The sequence below is a fragment of the Carassius auratus genome, chromosome 3 (genome assembly GCF_003368295.1).
Source record: "Carassius auratus strain Wakin chromosome 3, ASM336829v1, whole genome shotgun sequence".
NCBI lineage: Eukaryota > Metazoa > Chordata > Actinopteri > Cypriniformes > Cyprinidae > Carassius > Carassius auratus.
The window spans coordinates 10,667,891-10,689,376 of record NC_039245.1 but is presented as its reverse complement, the minus strand read 5'-3'; the positions used below and the strand labels follow the sequence as shown (position 1 = coordinate 10,689,376).

Here is a 21,486-nt window from a genome sequence, read left to right as displayed (position 1 = left end):
GGTGGGGGCTGCCATCTTTTAGCAGAACTTCACTTGCGTTAGCATTCCCATTGACTCCCATTCATTTTGGCGTCACTTTGACAGCTAATAACTTTACATCTGAGGTGTTTAAAGAGTCCGTTTGTCCGTTATTTATTTCTAAAGATACACGACAATGTATAAAGGGCTCCATTACCTTCTATGTTACATTATGGCCCCGTATAAACAGTTTTTGTAAAAAATAGGCTAACGATTGCGTCATAACCACTCGTCTCTCTGTTGCATTACCGTACAGAGAGGAGGAGAAGCTCGAAGGCAATTAACTTAATATGGCGTACTGGCATTACATTTTAAAATACTATACAAAATAATTAATCAGAATACTTACTCCTGCTCACTCACGACAAAGAACTCCCCGCTCAAGCTCGCCGTCTCTGCAAGATTAACGATGGCAGTTTGCACGCACAGCTACTAGAAGATTTACATCTATCAGACAGGTTGCTGACGTCGTCAAGCTTCGTTTGAGTCTGCGAGACAGAAACGGAAGTGCTAAAAAACGCTAAAAATGGGCTTCACTTGTCTCAATTGAGTTCCAGTGGGGTCGCTGTGTCCATTTCTTTTACTGTCTATGGTCCGATGTGCAGTGTGAAAGGGGCTTTAGTGTTTTCTGTATGCACCAAGGGTCTGACAGTATCACAGTTTCAATTCTCTGTATGTGCTGTACATGAAGAATTGACAATTAAGCAGACTTTGAAAAAATTAATTGTGAGATAAAGTCTCAATTACCTTGTTTCGTTTTTTTATTCAGTGGCAGAAACAGGTTTCCATAGCTTTATGAGAACACAAAAGTCTCAAAACCTCTGAATATTTTTTTTTCTAGAAGAGGTGATAAAATAATGTAGATTATTTTGAAGCAGTCAGTGCAGGTTAAAGGCAAGACAGTTGAGTGAGTGAGTGAGTGATTAAGTGTAAGTTTGTGTGAGTGAGAGTGTGTGTGTGTGAGTGTAAGTGTGAGAGAGAGAAAGAGAGAGAGAATGTCAGATTGATGAAAGGATGTTGGTTGCCACTTAGGGTAGGATGAAATAGAAAGCATGTAATATCTGTAACAGTTTGTATATATGAATGTGTGTGTGGTAGCGCAAGTATGATGCATACACACATGCACAGGTCCAAGGCCTATATGTTTGCAAGCACATATGTACAAATGTGAGCATAAGCAACATGTTCCTGAACACTAGTTGTTTCTCTTATTTTCATTCTTCCCCATTCACTTTCAATGGCTGCGGAACACCACAAATGTGACTTTGTGCCATTTTGTTCTTTTAAAACATTTCCAAGCAAACTTCCTGATTAAACATTAAAGGACACAAGTGTGATAAACGGTGCAAATTTTCATAATTTTTGTTTTCTGATACTGTAAAAAATATTAAAGTTTTTTTTTTTCACTGCAAAAATTATGTACCTACTCGCAGATAAATGAGGCCTACCATTAATCAGATGCACACTGAAAACATAAAACCAGTCCTAAATGAAAGAAAACAAGTTGACAAAAATATTGAACAATATTTGGTGATAATAACATAATGAGAGATTTCTAAATAATTGTTTGGAGGCTGGTTATTTTTGACCAGGAACACCATGAGTGTTACAGGAATCCGTTGAGAAGTGGTTTGTACCTACCCACCGGCAGCTGGGTATGGGCGAAACTCTACCTGCGATATTAATAAATAATTGACTTCTACAGAGAAGTCAGTGGTTACGAATCCTGATGACATCATTTAAAAAAAAAAAAAAAATCACACAATCACATAAACATGGTTTGTTAACAATTAAAACTACCTGAAAAAACAAGATGATACAGGTGGAAAAAGGAAACTGTTACTAGCATTAATAGAAACAACAAACCACAATACTTGTACCAACCATCTTTTTATTTCAAATTATACATACACTCATTACATATATTATGGCCACATGTTTTATTTAATGTAATGAAACAGTAAAAAAGTAAATAAAAGTAAATAATTTTCAATATCAATTCTATATATACACAGAAACCTTTACAATCTCTGCTCTGTGTAAAAGTTGTTTCTTAGCAACCGATCCCCAACACGCTTCCTCACCAGAAAAAAAAGTAAATAATAATAATAAAATAAACAAAACAAGCTTTTACCATCACTATATAAAACACTGGTCAATGATCAGCAGCCAACATCAACTTGTCTTGGTTGCTTTCATTTTAGAATTGTTTTGCACCCATTCTCATTCAGTTCTGTGCTGAAGCCAACTTGAACAAATCTTTATTTCAACTCACAACTGCAGTTTTGGGGGTTTTATTGAGTGGTGAAGGATTCTGGAGTATCAGAATGACATCCGTGCAGAATTTTCTAGATTGTAGGATCTATGTAGGAGCGAATCTCTTAGCTTGTGCCCTCACACGCTTTTCATAGTCCATCCTGTTTTGACTGCGAGAGAATCAGTGAGAGAGAGAAAATCAATAGGCACGTTTCCACTGTCGGACCAAAAGCAGGCATGCTAGTGCGTGCCAGGGCCAGTCGCGTTTCCACTGTCACTTCCAGGGCTTGGGAACCTTACCTTGGGCCAAAGCAGGCAAAGTGGGGCTAGAGGAGCGTGCGAGGGCATTGGCTGGGCACGGTTCGTTTTAGGCCTGGCCTGACAGTGGAAAGTGGCTGACGTTGTGGGCATAATAAAATAATATATAAAAGCATGCAGGTGGTATTTGGCTACCCTTACCAGTATATCGTATAGGCCTCCGCCTGCGCTGGGTCCTGAATGTTGGGCTCATTAAGGAGCTCCTGGATGCCCAACAAAATCTACAGCCACAACAACATAATGACATGAAATGTTTGTTCAAATGCCTAACATTATGAGCAACTGTGATCCTACCATAATCCTATAATAATGTTAAACTATACACATTAAAAAAAGGTTTGGAGTCAGTAAGTTGTGTTTATGAAATTAGTACTTTTATTCAGCAAAGACGCATTGAAATTATCAAAAAGTGTAACAATGTTACAAAAACATTCTGCTTAAAACAAATGCTGTTCTTCTGAACTACGTTTTTCGAATATATATATATATAGATTTACACAAAAAATATTAGGCAGCACAATGTTTAACTTTGGTTATATTATATGTTCCTAGAGCAGCAAACCAGCATATTAGCATGATTTCTGAAGGATCATGTGAGTTATGATGCTGAATATTCAGCTTTACCATTACAGAAACAAATTTACATTTTAATATATACCGTATTTTCCGGACTATAAGTCACACTTTTTTTCATAGTTTGGCTGGTCCTGCGACTTATAGTCAGGTGCAACTTATCAAAATTATTTGACGAACCAAGAGAAATGAACTAAGACAAATGAACCAAGAGAAAACTTTACCATCTACAGCCACGAGAGGGCGCTCTATGCTGCTCAGTGTTCCTGTAGTCTACCCCTGAAAACATAGTGCGCCCACTCACGGCTGTAGACCGTAGTGATGCACGGGTCTGGGTTTTTTCCCAACCCGCGGGTCCCGATTTTATGAAATTATTTGGCCTGCCCCAGCCCGCCCAGCAAATAAGGTAAAATTTCTTGACCCGCCCAGCGCATCCGGGACATCACAGAAATTTGTTGCAACTTAGACCTTGACTTAAGACATAACACATAAGACACTCTTTTTCAACAACTGCTGGCGTATTTGCGTAATATGAAGAAATGGTAACTGAACGAATCAGTGAATGAATCATTTTGGTGAACGAACTGAAAATCAACGAATCTCTTGAAAGAATCAAAATTTCCACCACTAAATTCCATGCAACATAAATTTGTTTTTAGTGACCCGCCCCAACCTGCCCCACAATAAAGTGCCAATTTCTTAACCCGCCCCAACCCGACCCGCGGGTTACCCATGGTGCCCGTGGGTTATGAGACGACCCGCGCATCACTAGTAGACAGTAATGTTTTCTCTTGGTTCTTGGATCTAAATAAATACGACTTATAGTCCAGTGAGACTTATATATTTTTTTCCTCATCATGACGTATTTTTGGACTGATGTGACTTATACTCGGGTGCGACTTATAGTCTGAAAAATACGGTATTCAAATCGAAAAAAAATGTGTTATTTTAAATTGTAATAATATATTACAATATGACTGATTTTTACATTATTTCTGATCAAATAAATGCTTTGTTTGTGTGGTTTTGTTGCATACTTGTTTGATGGTGATGGCTGGTCTCCAGTCCTTCTCTTCCTCCAGTATGGACAGACACACTGTACCTGAAGGATAGACATTTGGATGGAAGATTGGAGGCTCAAACTTGCCTAACAAGAAAATGAACAAATCAGGGTTATTTTCACAAACCATATCGTTTCAAATCAGCATTACAACAAGTGTTTTGTGGTCTATAAACACTAGTGAAGAACTATACAGGAAATGTGTGTGGATGTTTACTGACAACGACAATAAGAAGCATTCTATAGGGTGCAATATTTCTTTGTTGAAGAGAAAACTCACATTTGGGTGGTGAAGATGGGTAATCGTCCTTGAAGAGCATTCTCAGTTTGTACAAGCCTCCCTCCCAAAGAGTCTACAGGACACAGAAGGATACAGAAAACACAGATTTTAAAATACCTCATTTAATATTATCCGTTTAACAGTTTAAATATGATATGACATGCATCTATGAAGTAATCCAAGAGACCATGGATTCCCTTTTGTCCACAGATTGGGAAGTCGTTATATTTTAGTCTATTTCTCTGAGACCCTACATGCCACAGTTTTAAGTCTGGGTGTCCTGTACGGAGCAGATTCAAGGCTTTTAGAGATATCAACTGTTTGGAGGTTTGATCATAAACACTCAGTGTTTAAACTTGACTGATTCTGACAGAGTGATCACATTTAACACCCTTAGGGAAATATGATCATGTTTTGTTTTATCATTTAAATCTGTATAATTTAAAAGTTGTTCGTCATAAACATCTCATAAAAATGTTATGGGGTTTTAAATATTTTCAATATGTCTAACTGTTACGAAACCACTCATCAATTTCATGTGTTTTCTGTAGAGGACACCAGGACAAGCATCATCATGTTAATCAGACATCTTGGGAGAGACACAAGTCAATAGAGAAAGAAATTATAGATCAATATTCCTATGAAATATGAAAAATGTTATGAAAATGTTGCCAAGTTATTACTCCCATAATTACACTTCTTTATCATTATGGTTTGCCCCAAGAACACTTTAATATGCAAATTAGATGCAATGTATAGATACATTGTATAGACTGGGAAAACCAATTTATGGACATTTTATGCACATATTCCATACAGCAGTATATAATATCATTCTGTTATTTATTTCATAACATAATTGAGAATCATCTTTGTACACAGTTTGGCTAAAAATATCCTGAAATGTAAAAACTGATTGATGAATGAAAAATAAAACATCGTTTTTGCCTTTACATGCCTTTTAATGTTTGTTTATCTTTTTGTTTAACTTAGTCCTGGCCTCCTCTACAAAGGACATAGAATAAAATATATTTTTCAAAAGTTTTTCTTTTTTTCTCTCCATTTGTTTCTTATGCTCCAACATGTCATGACATAAAAACAAAAAATTCTGGTTCTCAGGAGAAAATGCATAATGTAGGGAAAGAAAGAAAAAGCAAAGTATACTTACACAGAAAAAAAGACATAAAATAAAAATAAGTGAAAAGATTACACACACACACACACACACACATATATATATATATATATATATATACACACACATATTTGTGTGTATATCCTAAACCCATTCACAATTTAACATCTCCAGTATATTGGCATAATTTTGACAAAGTTTGGTGTGAGCTACTTGTGTCTTCTTGGAGGGGTATGAATTAATTTACAGGCTGATTTTTCATAAATCCACAATAAAAATAGCCGACCTCCTGTTGGTATACATATACTCACACAAACACACACACACACACACATATATACATACAAAGACAAATAAGCATAAAAAAATACCCTGCAAAACTACAGATTGAGACATTACTTAGAACTCTATGCAATTTATCCTGAAACATACTTTAGATAAAGGTGTAAGATTGTTTAGAAGTATACTAACCCCCTTTTTTCCAGGTATTGCACACTCCCAGTTCATGAGATTCATAGTGCCATCTGGGTTTTTGGTGGGTACAGCCACAAAGCCCTACAGAGAAACAACCAAAAATACAACAGCGCAGATTATATACATTTTTATTAGGAATCACACACTGATTGAATAGTTGGCAAGTCTAACTCAATCATTTGATCGCGTGTATGTGTCTGTGTGTCCCTTACAAAAGGATGATCTTTCCTCCAGGCTTTGCGCTCCTGTGACAGTCGACTCAAAGCAATTCCGGACATGACTCAACAGCGCCACCTGCGGACAGAAAAACACATACACCACTAACCGTACATCCGTAAAGACAAAAACATCACAACAGGCCTTATACGAGTATAATGTATTTAGATACAACACATAAAGACCGTATACAGTGTTTTCAGCGCTAATTTACAACACGCATTTCATGTCTTCATTAACATTTTAACGTTATGTCACTCGCTGTCCGTTAGTCGCTTCCTTGACTCACCTTTAATAAATGTTTTAAAAAAATCCTTTTAAGCCAATCCCAAGCTGATTTAGTGAAAAACGAGCAATTCAATAAAAACTGGGAACGTTAAAAAGAGCCAAGCGTAAGAGGAGAATAGCTCGCGACCCAACCTAGCGTTTGATATTCAACGGTTTGATTTTTAAATCTTCAACTCGGACTCGCAGTGAATTTGCCCAACTGATCGTATAAGAGGTTTAAAATCACACCCAGATCTCGTCTAAAACGTCGGGGAAATAGTCAAACAACGTTCATCCATAGAGGCAGTGGAACGGAGAGTAGCGTTTGGTTGTTATTATTCGCAGGACCATCAGGCGATAACAGAGTCAACTATAGGCGTCGTCTTCTTCTTCTTCTTCCTCTTCTTCTTCTTTAGTTTTTTATGGCGGTTGGCAAACCAACTTAACGGTGCATTACCGCCACCGACTGGGCTGGAGTGTGAATCAGGAGATGTTGGATCTTAAAAAAAAAAAATTAAATACTACTGGCTAATGTCGCTAAAAAACTTAAAAACAAATTGATGAATGTTACTGGATGCTTTCCCTAATAAACCTTGCATTGTAAAATTATTCTGATTGACACTTCTGAGAGACTGAAAAAGCTGGTTTCTTTCTTGGCTGTACTTTGTGCACTGAAATAGAATATGTTCTACAGTTTCTAAATGACTGCAATATTGGATGTTTCCCTATTATCTTCAATGAAGAATTGAGCCCAGTGTGTCCTATTCTTAACCGTGTAATTATACTTTCTTCTCTTCTACTCCTACACTCTGTCCTTCCTATATCCACTTCTGGTTGTATATTATATAAATGCCTTCCTTTATCTTCATCCACCCAATACTCCTGCCATTTTGATCTTGCATATGCTTTAATGAATGTTTTAGCTTCAGATATACTATATGGAACTTGTAATATTCTATTGTGTTTCAGTGTTTGTTTTGCAAGTTTATCAACCTCCTCATTCCCTTTCACTCCAACATGTGCAGGTACCCAATCCTTTGCATTTAACTTATGCAAAACCATAAAAATTTTATGAATTATATCATCTCTTATAGATTTCCCATTTTTTATGCTTTCTAAAGCTGAATAACTATCAGATATAATCACTGAGTTATTTAACTCATTTCCCTCTACCCATTCCAAGGCCAACAAAATTGCAACCAGCTCTGTTGTGTATACTGATAAATTATCTGTTATTCTTTCCTGACATATTACCCCATTCTTTGGAATATATACTGCTGACCCAGCGTGTCCTGTCTTTGGATCCTTAGAACCATCTGTAAATATGAATGTGTATTCAGGGAAATGCATATCCAGATAATATTTAACAATATCCCTCACTGCTACTTCCTTTGACTTACTTTTTATTTCCTTATGAATGCCTAAATCTACATCTGGTATAGGGAAAAACCATGGTGGAATAGGAGGGACTGAAACCGTTGAACAGTACTGTAATTTATGTAACCCAATATTCTCAGCTTTCGCATTGCCAATCCACCCAAAACTTTTGTAATTGGACTTTCCATGTTCCCAGCAATCTTTTAAGATAGCTTTAGCTGGGTGGCTATCAACTTGTCCCTTCACATTAATCCAGTATGCTAACATCAGTTGTATCCTTCTGATCCTCAAAGGCATCTCACCCATTTCCACTTGCATAGAAGATACCGGGGATGTTTTAAAAGATCCACTACATATCCTTAGAGCCTGAGTTTGCATGACATCCAAAGCTTTGATGTTAGACTCTGCTGATGACATATATGCTATACACCCATAATCAAAGACAGACCTCATTAGTGCCCAATATATATTTTTTAAGGATGCCCTACTTGCTCCCCATGCTTGTCCTGATAAACAGCGTAGGATATTAACAATCTTTTTACATTTATTAACCATTTTTTCCAAATGAATCTTCCATGTCAGTTTTTCATCAAACCACATCCCAAGAAACCTAATAATCTTCATTTGCTCAAGAGGCTGACTGTACAATTTTAAGGATACTGGTGTGATCTTATGCCTTTTTGAAAAACATATGACTTGTGTTTTTGACACTGATAATCTAAATCCATTTTTCCACTTCCTTAATTGCCTCTTGCATTTTTGATTTAACGTAAGATTCATTACGGCCTCTAAACCATAATGCTCCATCATCAGCATACAGGGATTTTCAAATTTTCTGGTCTTCTTCTTCTTCTTCTTCTATTTCTTCTTCTTCTTCTTTAGCGTTTTTGGCGGTTGGCAAACCAACGAATATATGTTTTACCGCCACTTGCTGGACTGAAGAACAAAACAAACAAACATTTAAAAAAAACTACTATTCCTGTACATATTTTTCCCCTAGTCCTGTTCCAAGTATATTTTCCAAAGCAAATTTAAGTTTACATCTTTCAAATTCTAATTTCATTCTATTATGATATGTTTTGCTGCTTCAGGTTGTTTACAATGTGTACATAAACCATGTGTGTGTTTACCTATTAAATGCAGTATTTTTGAGCCCTGTATGTCCTAATCAGAGACGAGTAATGATTGGTCGCTCCCTCTGATTTATACCCATTTCTCTTCCTACACCGACTTTGCTTTGAATATTATAAAAATGTCTTCCTGTATCATTAATATCCCAGTATTCCTGCCATGGAGTTTGTGTATGTACCTTTATTATAGTCTTGGCTTCAGCTTAACTTAACTTACTTAACCTGTAGACCTATTGTTTGAGATTTGAGAGATTGTTTTGCTAAAATATCTCTTCATTTCCTATCTATCCAAAACTCCTACAGCTTGATTTATTATGCTCCCAACACTCTTGTACTCTTGTGTGTAACCTCACTATGCCCTTGTATGTTAACCCAATATGCAAGCATAAATCTTCTAATGCTAAGAGGCATCTCCCCAATTTCTACACGTAAAGCTGCTGCTGGAGATAATTTAAATGCTCCATTACATATTCTTAGTGCCTGAGCCTCCTCTGTGTCTAATTTCTTTAAGTTTGTTTATGATACTGACATATAAGCTATACACCCAAATATCAAGAATATCTGATATTTGATACATTTTCAGAGGTTTGGATCTTTACTAGCACCTGCGCCGACATCTCAGCTTTTTGCTCATATCACTAATTGCCATTTTCCCATTTTGATTTACTGGTATTTCATATTTTCTTTTTATTCCAGATATTCTTTTAATCATTCCCCAAATATCTGATAATTGTGTGTCTCTTCCTATTGTATAGCAATCATTTTTTCAATACACATGCACATATATGTGTAAGTTGACAATTTAACAGTGCCCCTCAGGTGTAGAGTGAACTGAAGTTTTGAAAATATATAAATTAAAAATATATTTTTTATGGTTATAAACACTTGGACACAAGACAGGAGCTGTTTGTGTTTACAGTACATTGTCTTTATTAGATAAACTCTGAAATGTAAAAACAGGAACAACCGAGTTAAGTCACTCATTTTAGTTTGTTTTTAAAACTTAAAATAGTAAAGATCACATTTCTATTGCCTAAAAATTAGATGTGGCATTATTGATTACTAATATTTCCTTCATTAAGGCTGTGGTGCTAAATAATTCACTTATATTTATATGAAGATATCATTTTAACATCATATATAATTACATTCTAGAAACTTACTCTGAAGAATTGTTTTCTTCTGTATTCTTGACATCTGATTTATGAATTGCTAAAGCATAATTGTCTGCTTATGCCTTCTTTTAACTCTCTTCCTAGATTTATATAACTGTTATTTCAACCAGAACAGGGGCTTTAATGCATATGCAACAGTAGTAGAATAGTGCAGCACTTAATAGTTTTTTCACTCAATAATTTCTGATACAAATGAGGCCTCGATTAAAACTCTAGTGAAGTCTTTATTCCTGTGAAATGGTCTCATGGCTGTTTTCCTTTTCCCTCAGAGATCACGTGTTCAGGTGCAGCTCTGGTGAACCACTCGGCCCACGCACCATCATACAGAGAGACCCCCGGGTGACCGCACAGGTGAGCAGCGAGGGCGATGTGACAGGCCGTCACACCTGAGCCACAGGTGACCCAGAAGGGCTTCTGCGTGTCAACTCCGGCCTGCTGGAAGAGCTTCTTGAGTTCCTCCACAGGACGCTCTAGACCTGAAGTCGAGTCCAGGAAGCTGGGGAAGGGCATGTTGATCGATCCAGGAATATGACCAGGCTCGGTGTCTAAGATAGAGAGATACTGTATAAGCCAATTGTCCTTTTGGTAAATAACATTTCTCTTATATTGGTACATAAATCTTTGGTTGTTTTACCTTGTCTTATATATTCTATAAAAGTACCTCACAAATAACTTAGATGTCTGTGTGAATTTCAACACAAAATGCAAGTATACTAATTAAACAAAAATATGTATGAAGTATGGCACTGTGTGACATTAACTGAAAAAAAGAATAATTAAAAAAATAATAAAATCTTATTTTAGCAAAATTTTTCATTTTTGTGATTCTAAAATAAGTCAAACTAATAAATAAAAATGTTATAGATATAAAAAGCAGTTATTAATTTGTCATTTTGTCTACGTGTTGCTTGTGTGTACTCGTACTGTATTACTGCAGATAATTAAAAGGCTATCAGGTACTGTATGGACAAAATTTGCGCAAACTGCTAAGTCTTTGCAAAAAAGTAAGAGGGGTAACATGCATGGATACATTTGCAGACCTGATATATCATAACTTAAGTAGTAAATGCTACCCTGTTTTACAGAGAAATTGAGTAATAATACGCACTCTCCCTTGGCTCTGGTTCAACCCCACGAAATCTTCCATTGGCTCTGGCGTCGACCACTTGGAATTCTTTGGTTTTAATATTGTTCAAAATGTCTTCATAAGTTTTGACCCAAGACTTGTTAAAGGACTCCCTGAACTCAGCGCATGCTGGTTTACTATATTGTTCGGTAACAGGGTGACCTCCCGTTAACCAGTTCTTGAGCCCGCCGTCCAGAACCGACACCGAAGTGTGCCCGAACACCCTAAACATCCACCACACCCGTGGAGCAGAGAACGAGCCGAAGTCGCTGGCATCGTAAACGACGACATGAGTGTTGTTCCCTATTCCCAGATTACCCACGTAGTGTGCGAACTCGCCCCCCGTAGGCAGCATGTGATCAAACTCGGAGCTTTTGTCACAACACTCGTCGATGTCGAAAAACGAGGCTCCGGGAATGTGCGTTTTTTCAAACTCGGCCCTGGGATTGCGTTTCATTTTTGGTAGATACCAAGATGCATCTAATATCCGCAGATTTGGTCCTACTCGGTTGTTTTTGACAGCGTCCGCGAGCCATCGCGCCGCTACGAGAGCTCGAGCTTGAGCAGCCATGTTTCTCTCACGCGCCTCTTCCGTGACGTTAACTTATTGTTGCAAATAGCCAGCAATGAATCAGATCTCACATATTACATCAAAGTTATATTTTGTGTGATGGAAAAGGGAAAAAATCAATAATTAGTTTCTTGCTTATTTATAATAAGTCTTACAGTCAGTTTTGACCACAATTTAGGTGCGACATACGGGGATATATTGTGGAGACATGAAATCTAGAAGCGTATGGGGGTATAGCTCAGTGGTAGAGCATTTGACTGCAGATCAAGAGGTCCCCGGTTCAAATCCGGGTGCCCCCTTCTTTTTCTCATGTTTACCTTTTAGAGTAGATCATATAAAATTATGATTTTAGTGGATTTGGAACAGTATTTATGTTATCTTTTGTTTCAAGCCTGCTCCAACACACCGTGTAGTTTGCAAATAAGCCTGAAGTACTTGATTAGTTGTATCAGGTGTGTTTAATTAGGGTTGAATCTAAACTCTGGGCTCCAGCCCTCCAGGAATTGAGTTTGACACCCCTGCCTTACAGATTACAATGCTATTCAGTAAAGAAGCACGTGTGATACATATGATTGCATAGGCATAGATTTATGGGGCAGGTTTGTAAGGGTTTTATGACAGATACATGATTGAATGTGACCGTTTAGTCCATTTCAAACATAAATAGCCTTCTTTTCTAAACAGTATGAAAATGCATGAGAAATACATATAAATATAATCAATGATGGAAATAATTGAATAGAAGCCATGCAAGTGATGTTAAGTAATGTGTGCAAATAGTGCATTGTTTCTGAAATCATTTAACTGAGTCTGGGTTGTAATGAATATATGACATATAATATCATCTAGCTTTTCCAAAAGCCATCTGTTTCATTCATATGATTTAACGCAGTTAAACTCTGCCATATGCCAATATCTTACCTGGAAGTAGAAACGATTGTTTTGTTTGTTATACATACTGCCCTATGTGACTTGTTGGAATTGGAGAAAGAGGCCCTGTTTTCTTTATCTGAGTGTTGTTATCAGTTTGTGAGACTTCTTTCAGTAGCTTGTCACAAGGTATGCAATTTTGTGGGAGTGAGTGTTGGTCATGAGAATAAAATTACATAGTGAATAATGACGGTTTTAGCAAAGCTCTGGTCCTGTTTTTGCCAAATAGTTATTGCCACAGAAGGGCATAGCTGTTGCCCTTTGATCTTGATCATTATCTTTTTAGTGGTTTTCATTCTGTTATGGTGTTAGCATAATTATCCAACTACATTATACATGACAATAATTGATATCACATGTTTGGAATGACAAGCTTGAGCTTAGTGTTTAATGATAAAACAATTAAAATACATCAAGGGAGATTTATTTGAATTTTATTATTATACTTTGAAATAGCGTTATAAAAGAGTCTTACAATACATTTTATTATAAATCAGCAAGCTGGTTTGTAATGCATTCATATAATATTTTAAGAAAGTGTTAAATAAAACAGGGAAAGAGAAAAAGATCCAAAGATAGATTTAAACAATTTCAGCATTTCTATAAATCAACCTGTCAACCAAGCCAAGCTCAAAACATAAAAAATTCTGTTGTCAGAAAATTAAATATGTAACAATCTGAAATGTTGTGTAGTTATAGAATAACTTGTATTTCAAAATTCCATATCCTTATTATCTTGTGCTATAGAAAAACATTTTGACATGACTTAACTTGAGAGTATGTTTGGCATTGATTCCTTGCGTTATATGTAAAATTATAATCCTACAACTGTCAGTATAATTACTGAGTATCCTGTGTTTGTAAAAAGCTCTTGCACTTGCATAAGATACAGCACTTGGGGACTAATATATACCACTTAAGGCATGAACTTTTTGGCTTTCATTCTGGGTATGATTTGCATGTCCCTGACATCTTTGTGCTGCAGAAGCCAGCATAGATATCTCTCTGTGCCCATACCCCATCCACTTGTAAGAAGAGGGATGACTTGGCGCATGTTGATGTACCATTTGTATGAGTCCTCTGGAACAGCATGGTGTTGTAAGGCCTCTCGTACCATTTCAGGTGTAGAATGACGCTCCCCAAGTCCTATTGTCTCCCCTAACCCTAAAAGGAGGTCAGCTGCCTTGGCTTTGCTCCTGTCTGAACCTTCAGTGTATGCTTGGTAGAAGGGCACTCCAAGATGGTCCATTTCTGTCAGCCAAACAGCACCTCCATAATGTTCAATTAGAACTTTTTCTCCCTTTCGAGTTAGCTTTCTTCCAAACTGTGGTTGTCCCTCCTGAACCCATTCAAGGCAATCAGAGGAAGGCATAATGTGAATGGCTTGATCCAAGGTTACTCTTGGAAGGGGTTTTTCTAAGTTCTTCAGTAGTTCTTTGGCATGAGATAGTGTACCAGCTGTGTTTAAGATAATGTCGGAATGTTCCTTTAGCATTGCCTGGGTCAAATGGGCAACATAGCCTTCAGCTATACTAATGGCTATATTCATGTCACCCAAGAGCTCACATTCCACATGGTAGAACTGGTTTAGATGTGTAGCATCAGGATCTTCCCCTCTGAAACTGGGGGACACATAGTAAGTCCCAGGAAGACCATCGTGAAACCTCATAAAGTACTCTAAAACAAACTGCATAGAGTCCGCTAGATATACATCTTGGCCCAGCATGTTGACAAACACAGGCTCAGAATCTGACCCCAGACCCATTGGAGAAGAGATTGTATCAGTTGTGATAGGTGTCAGTGCATAAGCATACTTGCATTTGTTGTTGAAGTACTCTACCGTGCTATGAAACAGGGTGTTTTGGATTTGAAAGAGACTGCGATACCATTTACTCTTAATGGCTGATGCAGCATGAGTCTGGGGGTCTTTCCAGGACTGAGGGGCAGTAGTCTTTGTAATCTTGGTGTGCATCTCTGTAAGGTCCTCTTTGTTAGCTGGGGGCCCATCAACTGATGTTACATATCCTGCATAAGTTGGGCAGAACTGAGAAGCAACAGTTGGAGGTTTTAGGTCATTAGGTTGAGGTACTAATGGAATCAGTTTGGCATGGGCATAATCAAATTCAAAGCCTTCAAATATGAGTGCTACACCCTGGGCATTCATTCCTTCTTGCAAAAGATGAGCAACCTTTCGTATTGCTACAATTAGGGCTGTAGTGTCACTCTCATTCAGACAGAAAATATCACTGGTAAGAGGTTTTCTTGGCACTAGAACTGTAAAGCCTGGTGTATTTGGAAAAGGAGTAAGGAAGGCCACATGTTCATTGTCTTCCCAGACACGCCACTGTTGCTCTTCACCACGAATAATGCGTGGGAAAAGGCCACCATCAGAGGGATCCCCATGGAAGTCAAAGCAGGAAGGGGCATTGGGTGTTGGGAGTTGAGAGCGAATCTTTGCCTGCACCTGGTCGAGATGTATATCTTCACATCGTGGACCACATTTGGAGCTACAGTATCCAGGATCATAAGGATTGAACTCCATTTCCTCAGCTAGATGAGGCTTCCAGTTTGGTTCTAGGCCATGGAGAGGCAAGACTTTTATGTAGGCTGGCTTGTCGAATTCTGGCATGGACACAAGTGCACAGCGGTGCACACCAAGTTTCTCGCAAAGGAGATTGGCAACAGTCCTTGCCCCCTGCATCATTGCTACATAGTCAGGCAACACTAACTGAAAGATGCTTCTAGGTCCATTAATGGTTTTTCGGGTGAGAATGGTGGCTCCTGGTGTCCAAGGATTGGGCTGTAGGTGAGCTACCAATTCATTAGTCTCCCAAATCACATTTGAAAACCCCCTCATAGGTCTCAAAGCTTCAGCTCGAGGAATGCCATTGACCATTGAACCAACAAACATAACCCCAGCATTGGTTTCAATAACGGTTTCACCATGATGGTCTACAGCAATAATTCCTGCACACTTTTCCTCTAGATCATTATGGATAACTTCCCGACAAGCCTGTCTGAGACTGTAACCTTTGAGGTTGTATAAGCTGGCTACTTTGTGAGCAACTGACTGGCGTAAGAATGCATCACCATCACCAGAGCATGCCACGGCAAGTTTCTCATCAGCATATACTCCTGCCCCCACTATAGCAGTATCACCGACTCTGCCTTTCCACTTGCCAACTAAACCTCCGGTAGATGTGGCTGCTGCTAACTTGCCCCACTTATCCAACGCAATTGCACCTACAGTTTGAGGATGGTTATTCTTGTCATTACCTGACTTCATAAGCAACTCCTTATATCTTATGTCAGTGTCAAAATACTCTGATTTCAGTATTGTGTCTTTCTCTCCAAGACTGTCTAGAAACTCTTCTGCACCTTCTCCAATTAGTAATGAGTGCAAACTCTTTTCCATAACACACCGGGCTGCTTTTATTGGGTTTTTCACTTTTCGCAGGCAAGCCACAGATCCAGAGTTATTTCCATGCCCATCCACAATGGTGGCTTCCATTTCATGCTCCCCATCTCTGTTATATACTGATCCTTTGCCAGCATTAAACAAGAAACAATCCTCCAATGCAACTACAATTCTTTGTACTGCATCCAGACTACTACCTCCATGAAAAAGCACTTGTGCTCCAAGAGTTAGAGCTGTTTGAAGAGCAAATTCGATGGTCCCAATCACCTTTTGATTCAACATAATTTCCTCTCCTGCCCCGCCATGAATCACTAAAGTGAAATCTGTCTTCCTGATTTTGTTGTGTCCTTTCTGCTCTACAGCTTTGACTGCATCATCCACTGAAGATCCATTTACTAGTTTTTCTTCATTATCTTGCAGGAGACATTCAGTGGCTCCCATCTGCCCAGCAATGGCATACCTTAGTGCCAGAAGCATTACTAGTTCTAGATTGAGCTCAAGTCTTTCTTTGAGATTTCCCAGAATGTTGGCGAAAGTACCCTTCCCATTCAGCACTAGACGTACTTTGTCCTTCCTTCCTAGATATGTGACTGCCAGTTGGTCTGTAGCATACACATTACCTACAGCACACTCAACTCCCTCCATCAGATCTGATCCAGTCAAGTAAATTGAAGGGCATCCAAAAGGGTCAAGAAACTTTTTGAGTGGGTTATCTTGAGACATAGATCTGCGCAAGGCTGCCAGATGAGGCCCCACGCCAAGGCCAAGTTTTGTTGCTTTAATTAGGTTTTTGTGCTCTAAAAAGGCAAGGTGAAAGAGCCTGAAAAGCTCATTTGTGTACCGGGGAACCTTGTCTGGGCCAATGCAGGTCACTAGTGCTGTAACAAGCTGGTGAGATCTCACAGTTGTGGAGTATGTGGGATCACAGCGGCCATGTTTGAAGTGACGCATGTGAGTAGGTGTCACCATGATAAGTCTAGTAGCTGCATCCCCAAGTGTCTGCCTCAAGGATAGCTGCAAAGTAAAATTAATCCATGCATCATACAAACCTCTGTGGCCCCTTAATGTGGTGAACACATCTGGGTAAGATGAAACTTCAAAAGTCATGACAGACTGGCTGGCTTGTAGAAGGCTAGAAAGAGACTGATTTGGCATGGTTATGCCTTCCAGTGGCATCTTCAGAGGTTTAGGATGAAGGGAACCAGCATTTGAGGGTGGAGCTAAACCATTGGTTTGGTTGTTTATCATTTCTATGTTTTTTGATTCTGAGAGCTGCCACAGACGTTCAACGATAAGTCCAGCTACCATTCCATCCAGGGCACTATGCTCGAACAACATACCTGCTTGGCCATCTTTAAAAACCACCAAGTTCACCACCTGTTGATGGAGATGGTAAATAGTTATATCATTCTGCCATTCATATCTAAACATTACAGACAGTTGAGTTAATAATATTTATTAATCCAAAGTAATTAATATTACTTGTTTATTTGAAAAAAGTTTAAAAAGCTTTTAAGTTTGATACAATTCTTAAATTCTGAATCTTGCCAAACGTTGATTAGCATGGGAACTTGAGCTTCCTACTACACAGTACTAATTATAAAGCTCTCATTTTAAACTCCCTAATTAGTTTTTACATACCTTATCGTAGTATCGCAAGGATCTGCCATTTTTCTCTCCTAGCCGGACAGCATTGAGTATATTTGCAAGATCAGCTGGTGCTGGGTTGTCGTCCAAGGAAACAGCCAAAATTGCACTCTCCATCATTTCAAGCAAAACTGCTGCTTCTCCCCCTGCATTTAAAATATCCATTCTCACAGAATGCCAGACTTGGCGATGAAGAGAAGACAGACCACAAATAGTAGATGGGTCTTGTTCGGGGGATGCTCCTGGGTGACTCATTGCATGCATCAGTTGGGCATAGATGTCATTGAGAGGTAAAGGAGAAAGAGATTCCCCTGGACTTGGTTGCCATAAAATTTGAATCGGAAATATACCCCCTCGACAGGTCAATATGGCGTGAAGGCTGTCTGGGTATGTCTGGAACATTAAGGCCAAGAAAATATGTCATTAAAATTGAGTCAGAATTTTAAAAAAAAATACTTTGCTAAAGAATCTTACAATAGTGAAAACTGGAACTTAGATGTATAAAAATAATGGAGCCAAAACTTCACCTTTAGCTCATCCTGAATCTTGCCTGGTAGGCGACTAGCCGCAAAAACCTGTGACTGTTGTGTTCGCTCAGTTGGTACATCCCCTTCTACCAGCCATGGTTCACTGTACAGCTTAGCAACTGCCCACAGCAGGGCCGTAGCCCGCTCTGTCTGTGCAAACTCCCCCTTTAGCTTAGAGGAGGGCAGGACAGAAGGAATAGCAGTGGAATTAGGCAGAGGATCGTAGCAGGAGAGCAGCCGCTTTTTGAATTCCTCAGTCACCCAGTTCTCATGTCCAGAGATGTGTTTCTTCAGCTGTTCTTGGACTTCCTGGAGTGCATCTTTCTGCTGAAGAAGGGCAGTTTTGTAGTATTGATATTGGTCAGGATTTAAAGTGAGTTGAAGCACCCGACTAGCCTCCTGGAGCGTAACATCCAGTTCTGGAATAGGATAATCAGGTTGCTCCATCCTGTAGAGTAGAGGATGAAACCTAAAACGTTAGGCCACATGCTACAGTTGTGTCATGTGATTAAAATTTAAGTCCATGTCTGAATGATTACACCCGGTGCATTCTCAGACTTTTTTTTTTTGCCATGTGTAATTCAATCATTTCATTAGATGACTTAATAAAGTGGCTTATTTCCAGCACAAAGTCTCAGTGTGGCTTGGAAATGTAGTTTGACTCTACACGCATGTTTAAAAGGATGAACGTTTTTAATGTACACAATGATTTGACAACCTTTACACATTCCAAAGGTCCACATACTCAAAATGACTTTTTGACCATGTGGCCATAATGAGTATAGTATGCTGTTTGTATAGCCAGTTGTCATGGGAATATGTCTCGTGCTGCATGTCCCTAGTTGTATAATTTGATTTTGCCTGATTTAATCACGCCATGCCTCTTTTTGTAACTCTTGTAATGCTGTCTTTCTTTTTCCATTTATGCTCCCTGGTGACATGGAAGTTCATTGTTGGTAACCTTGATCATGTGATGCATTGATTGTTACTGAATTAATTCACCTTAATTAGGAGCAACACCCAAGTAAGTACGATTACAAGTAAATTCATTATTGTTAGACAAATTTGCCTTAGCATAGCTCCTTATTCAGTAAAGCATAACACAATATTCTTATATAATAATAATAAATGCCTGCAAAATATTACATTGGCCTGCTTAAAACAGTTTAAACCACCCTAAACCACACTATGCAACAAACCTAAATCTTGTTTGGTTTTAGTTATATTTTCTAGCAAAGAGATTAATACATATTACATAAAGATCTGACATTGTAATGCATGAATTAAAATTTTCAGTATTTATCTTTTTTTTTCACAAATGAAGTCAGCATATATTTGTATAAACTTTTGAATTGTATGTATTTTGTTTATTTTGTTTCATGTTTTGTGACTTTACGACATTACATAAATAAATATATATATATTTTTTTACATTTACATAAAAAAATAAAAAAAACTGGCAAAAATCCTGAAAAAGGTAAGTTATCAGTGCATTATAATGTAATGCAAATGTAAAAGCAGCTATATTTTTAGGACAATTTACATAAATAAAATAGTAAATCCATAATCATCTGACCATAAGAGGTCAAATCAATTAGCTTCCAACTACCATTAATTTATTGATTTAAAACACAATTGGCTATATCTGTTTGGATTTTGAAATGTTCAGAATTAATAATGAAATTTTAATTTAGTACTGCAAACCAATGCACATAGCTAGTGGGTTAAAGTTGGGTTTACTTCAATTAAAACTTTTATTTTATTTTTTATTACTTGATTTTAATCCCATGCAATTTACTCATGAATGCAAAATATGATTTCTTCAACTTTTTTACAGTTATTTAAGGTTTGTCAACAAACATGTGCTTCAATGTCAGAGCAGAAATATGAAGTAAAAAGCAATATAGAAACATTCAACTCACCTCAGGACAGTAAATACCTCCAAAGTTTATGTCGACTTGTCAATGCGATGAGAGCTAGGGTGCAACAAGCTTTTGTTGCAGTGAACAAGCAAGAAGAGGGCTGTAATCTGAACCTAGTGATTCCAATTAAGCAATTTAATTTCCTATTTCCCAATGGACGTGGACAGTATAACAGGCAAACAGACTTTACTTTTCTGTATAAGCAATAAAAGAGTGTAAGCTCAGTCTCATTTACAGTTTCTACAACTGTACACCATTTTTGATACTACAGTTTTATTCTGAACATCAACTCCTGCAGAAGCTACTTATTAGAGAGCAAAGTCTTTCTATAAACTGAATTTTGTAGATTGTCTGTGTGCAAACTGCATTTGATCCTTACCAGTATGCTGTGATAATGTGTTTAATTATGGCTTATTCTCTCATATAGAAAGTGTTTTTATAAATCTAATGACCTACAATCATCATGTTCTTCCTGCATTCACCTTCTTCCTTCATTCAGAAAGACCTTGAAGTTAAATTAGTTTAGTATTGCTTTATAACCTCATTCATCAGTTTTAGGATATCATAGTATGACAGTAATATAATCTGGACATTTGAGTTACTTGTGCTCACTGTAATCTGGTTTCCTGTAAAGAACACTTAAACTAAAAAAGTTTTTTTGTATCAAACTACAAGACATGGTGGAAGAAGGGTGGGGAGTTCAGACATGGAAACCTAAAAAAAAATGTCATGTGATGTACTGTGCGGAGATTATTTTTTTTAGTGTGTGAGTGTCTTCTAGCCGAACAAAGAACGTATTGAACAAGTTATGCCTCACGTGAGGAAGGTGCTTTTTGCTATCAGACATCCAAATTATGAACAGTGTTTAACTGTGACTTATTCAGACTAACAATATGTCTTCATCATGCATATAACTTGAAAAATTTTTATGTTTATTGCTTCTTGTCAAAAAGTTATTGATTGGGTTTCTGGGTGTTTCTTCAATTTATTGTCAGTTTTGCCACTGTGGATCTGTAGACAGTAAACTTACTTTCTAATCTATCTATCTATCTATCTATCTATCTAT

At 37.8% G+C, this 21,486-nt stretch overlaps 3 protein-coding genes and 1 non-coding gene across 4 annotated transcripts; 1 reads left to right on the top strand and 3 right to left on the bottom strand.

Annotated features, from left to right (window-relative positions):
- Positions 1–1,889: 1,889 nt before the first annotated feature.
- On the bottom strand, positions 1,890–7,004 carry LOC113047660 (SUMO-conjugating enzyme UBC9). The gene is made up of 7 exons (XM_026209008.1): positions 6,620–7,004; positions 6,327–6,408; positions 6,112–6,195; positions 4,506–4,578; positions 4,203–4,312; positions 2,734–2,813; positions 1,890–2,444 (listed from the first exon to the last, which is right to left on the bottom strand). The coding sequence occupies exons 2-7, from the start codon at positions 6,390–6,392 to the stop codon at positions 2,381–2,383; spliced, it is 477 nt and encodes a 158-aa protein (XP_026064793.1). The 5' UTR covers positions 6,393–6,408; positions 6,620–7,004; the 3' UTR covers positions 1,890–2,380.
- Positions 7,005–10,010: 3,006 nt separating this feature from the next.
- mpst (mercaptopyruvate sulfurtransferase) lies at positions 10,011–12,004 on the bottom strand. Its single transcript, XM_026208998.1, has 2 exons — positions 11,388–12,004; positions 10,011–10,824 (listed from the first exon to the last, which is right to left on the bottom strand). Exons 1-2 carry the CDS (start codon positions 11,974–11,976, stop codon positions 10,523–10,525), a joined length of 891 nt encoding a protein of 296 aa, XP_026064783.1. The 5' UTR covers positions 11,977–12,004; the 3' UTR covers positions 10,011–10,522.
- Positions 12,005–12,203: 199 nt separating this feature from the next.
- trnac-gca (transfer RNA cysteine (anticodon GCA)) lies at positions 12,204–12,275 on the top strand. Its single transcript has one exon. It is a non-coding gene; the product is annotated as a tRNA-Cys (tRNA).
- A 1,064-nt stretch (positions 12,276–13,339) lies between these two features.
- LOC113047638 (uncharacterized) lies at positions 13,340–20,503 on the bottom strand. The gene is made up of 4 exons (XM_026208993.1): positions 20,421–20,503; positions 18,499–18,946; positions 17,966–18,364; positions 13,340–17,701 (listed from the first exon to the last, which is right to left on the bottom strand). Exons 2-4 carry the CDS (start codon positions 18,943–18,945, stop codon positions 13,823–13,825), a joined length of 4,725 nt encoding a protein of 1,574 aa, XP_026064778.1. The 5' UTR covers position 18,946; positions 20,421–20,503; the 3' UTR covers positions 13,340–13,822.
- Positions 20,504–21,486: the final 983 nt, after the last annotated feature.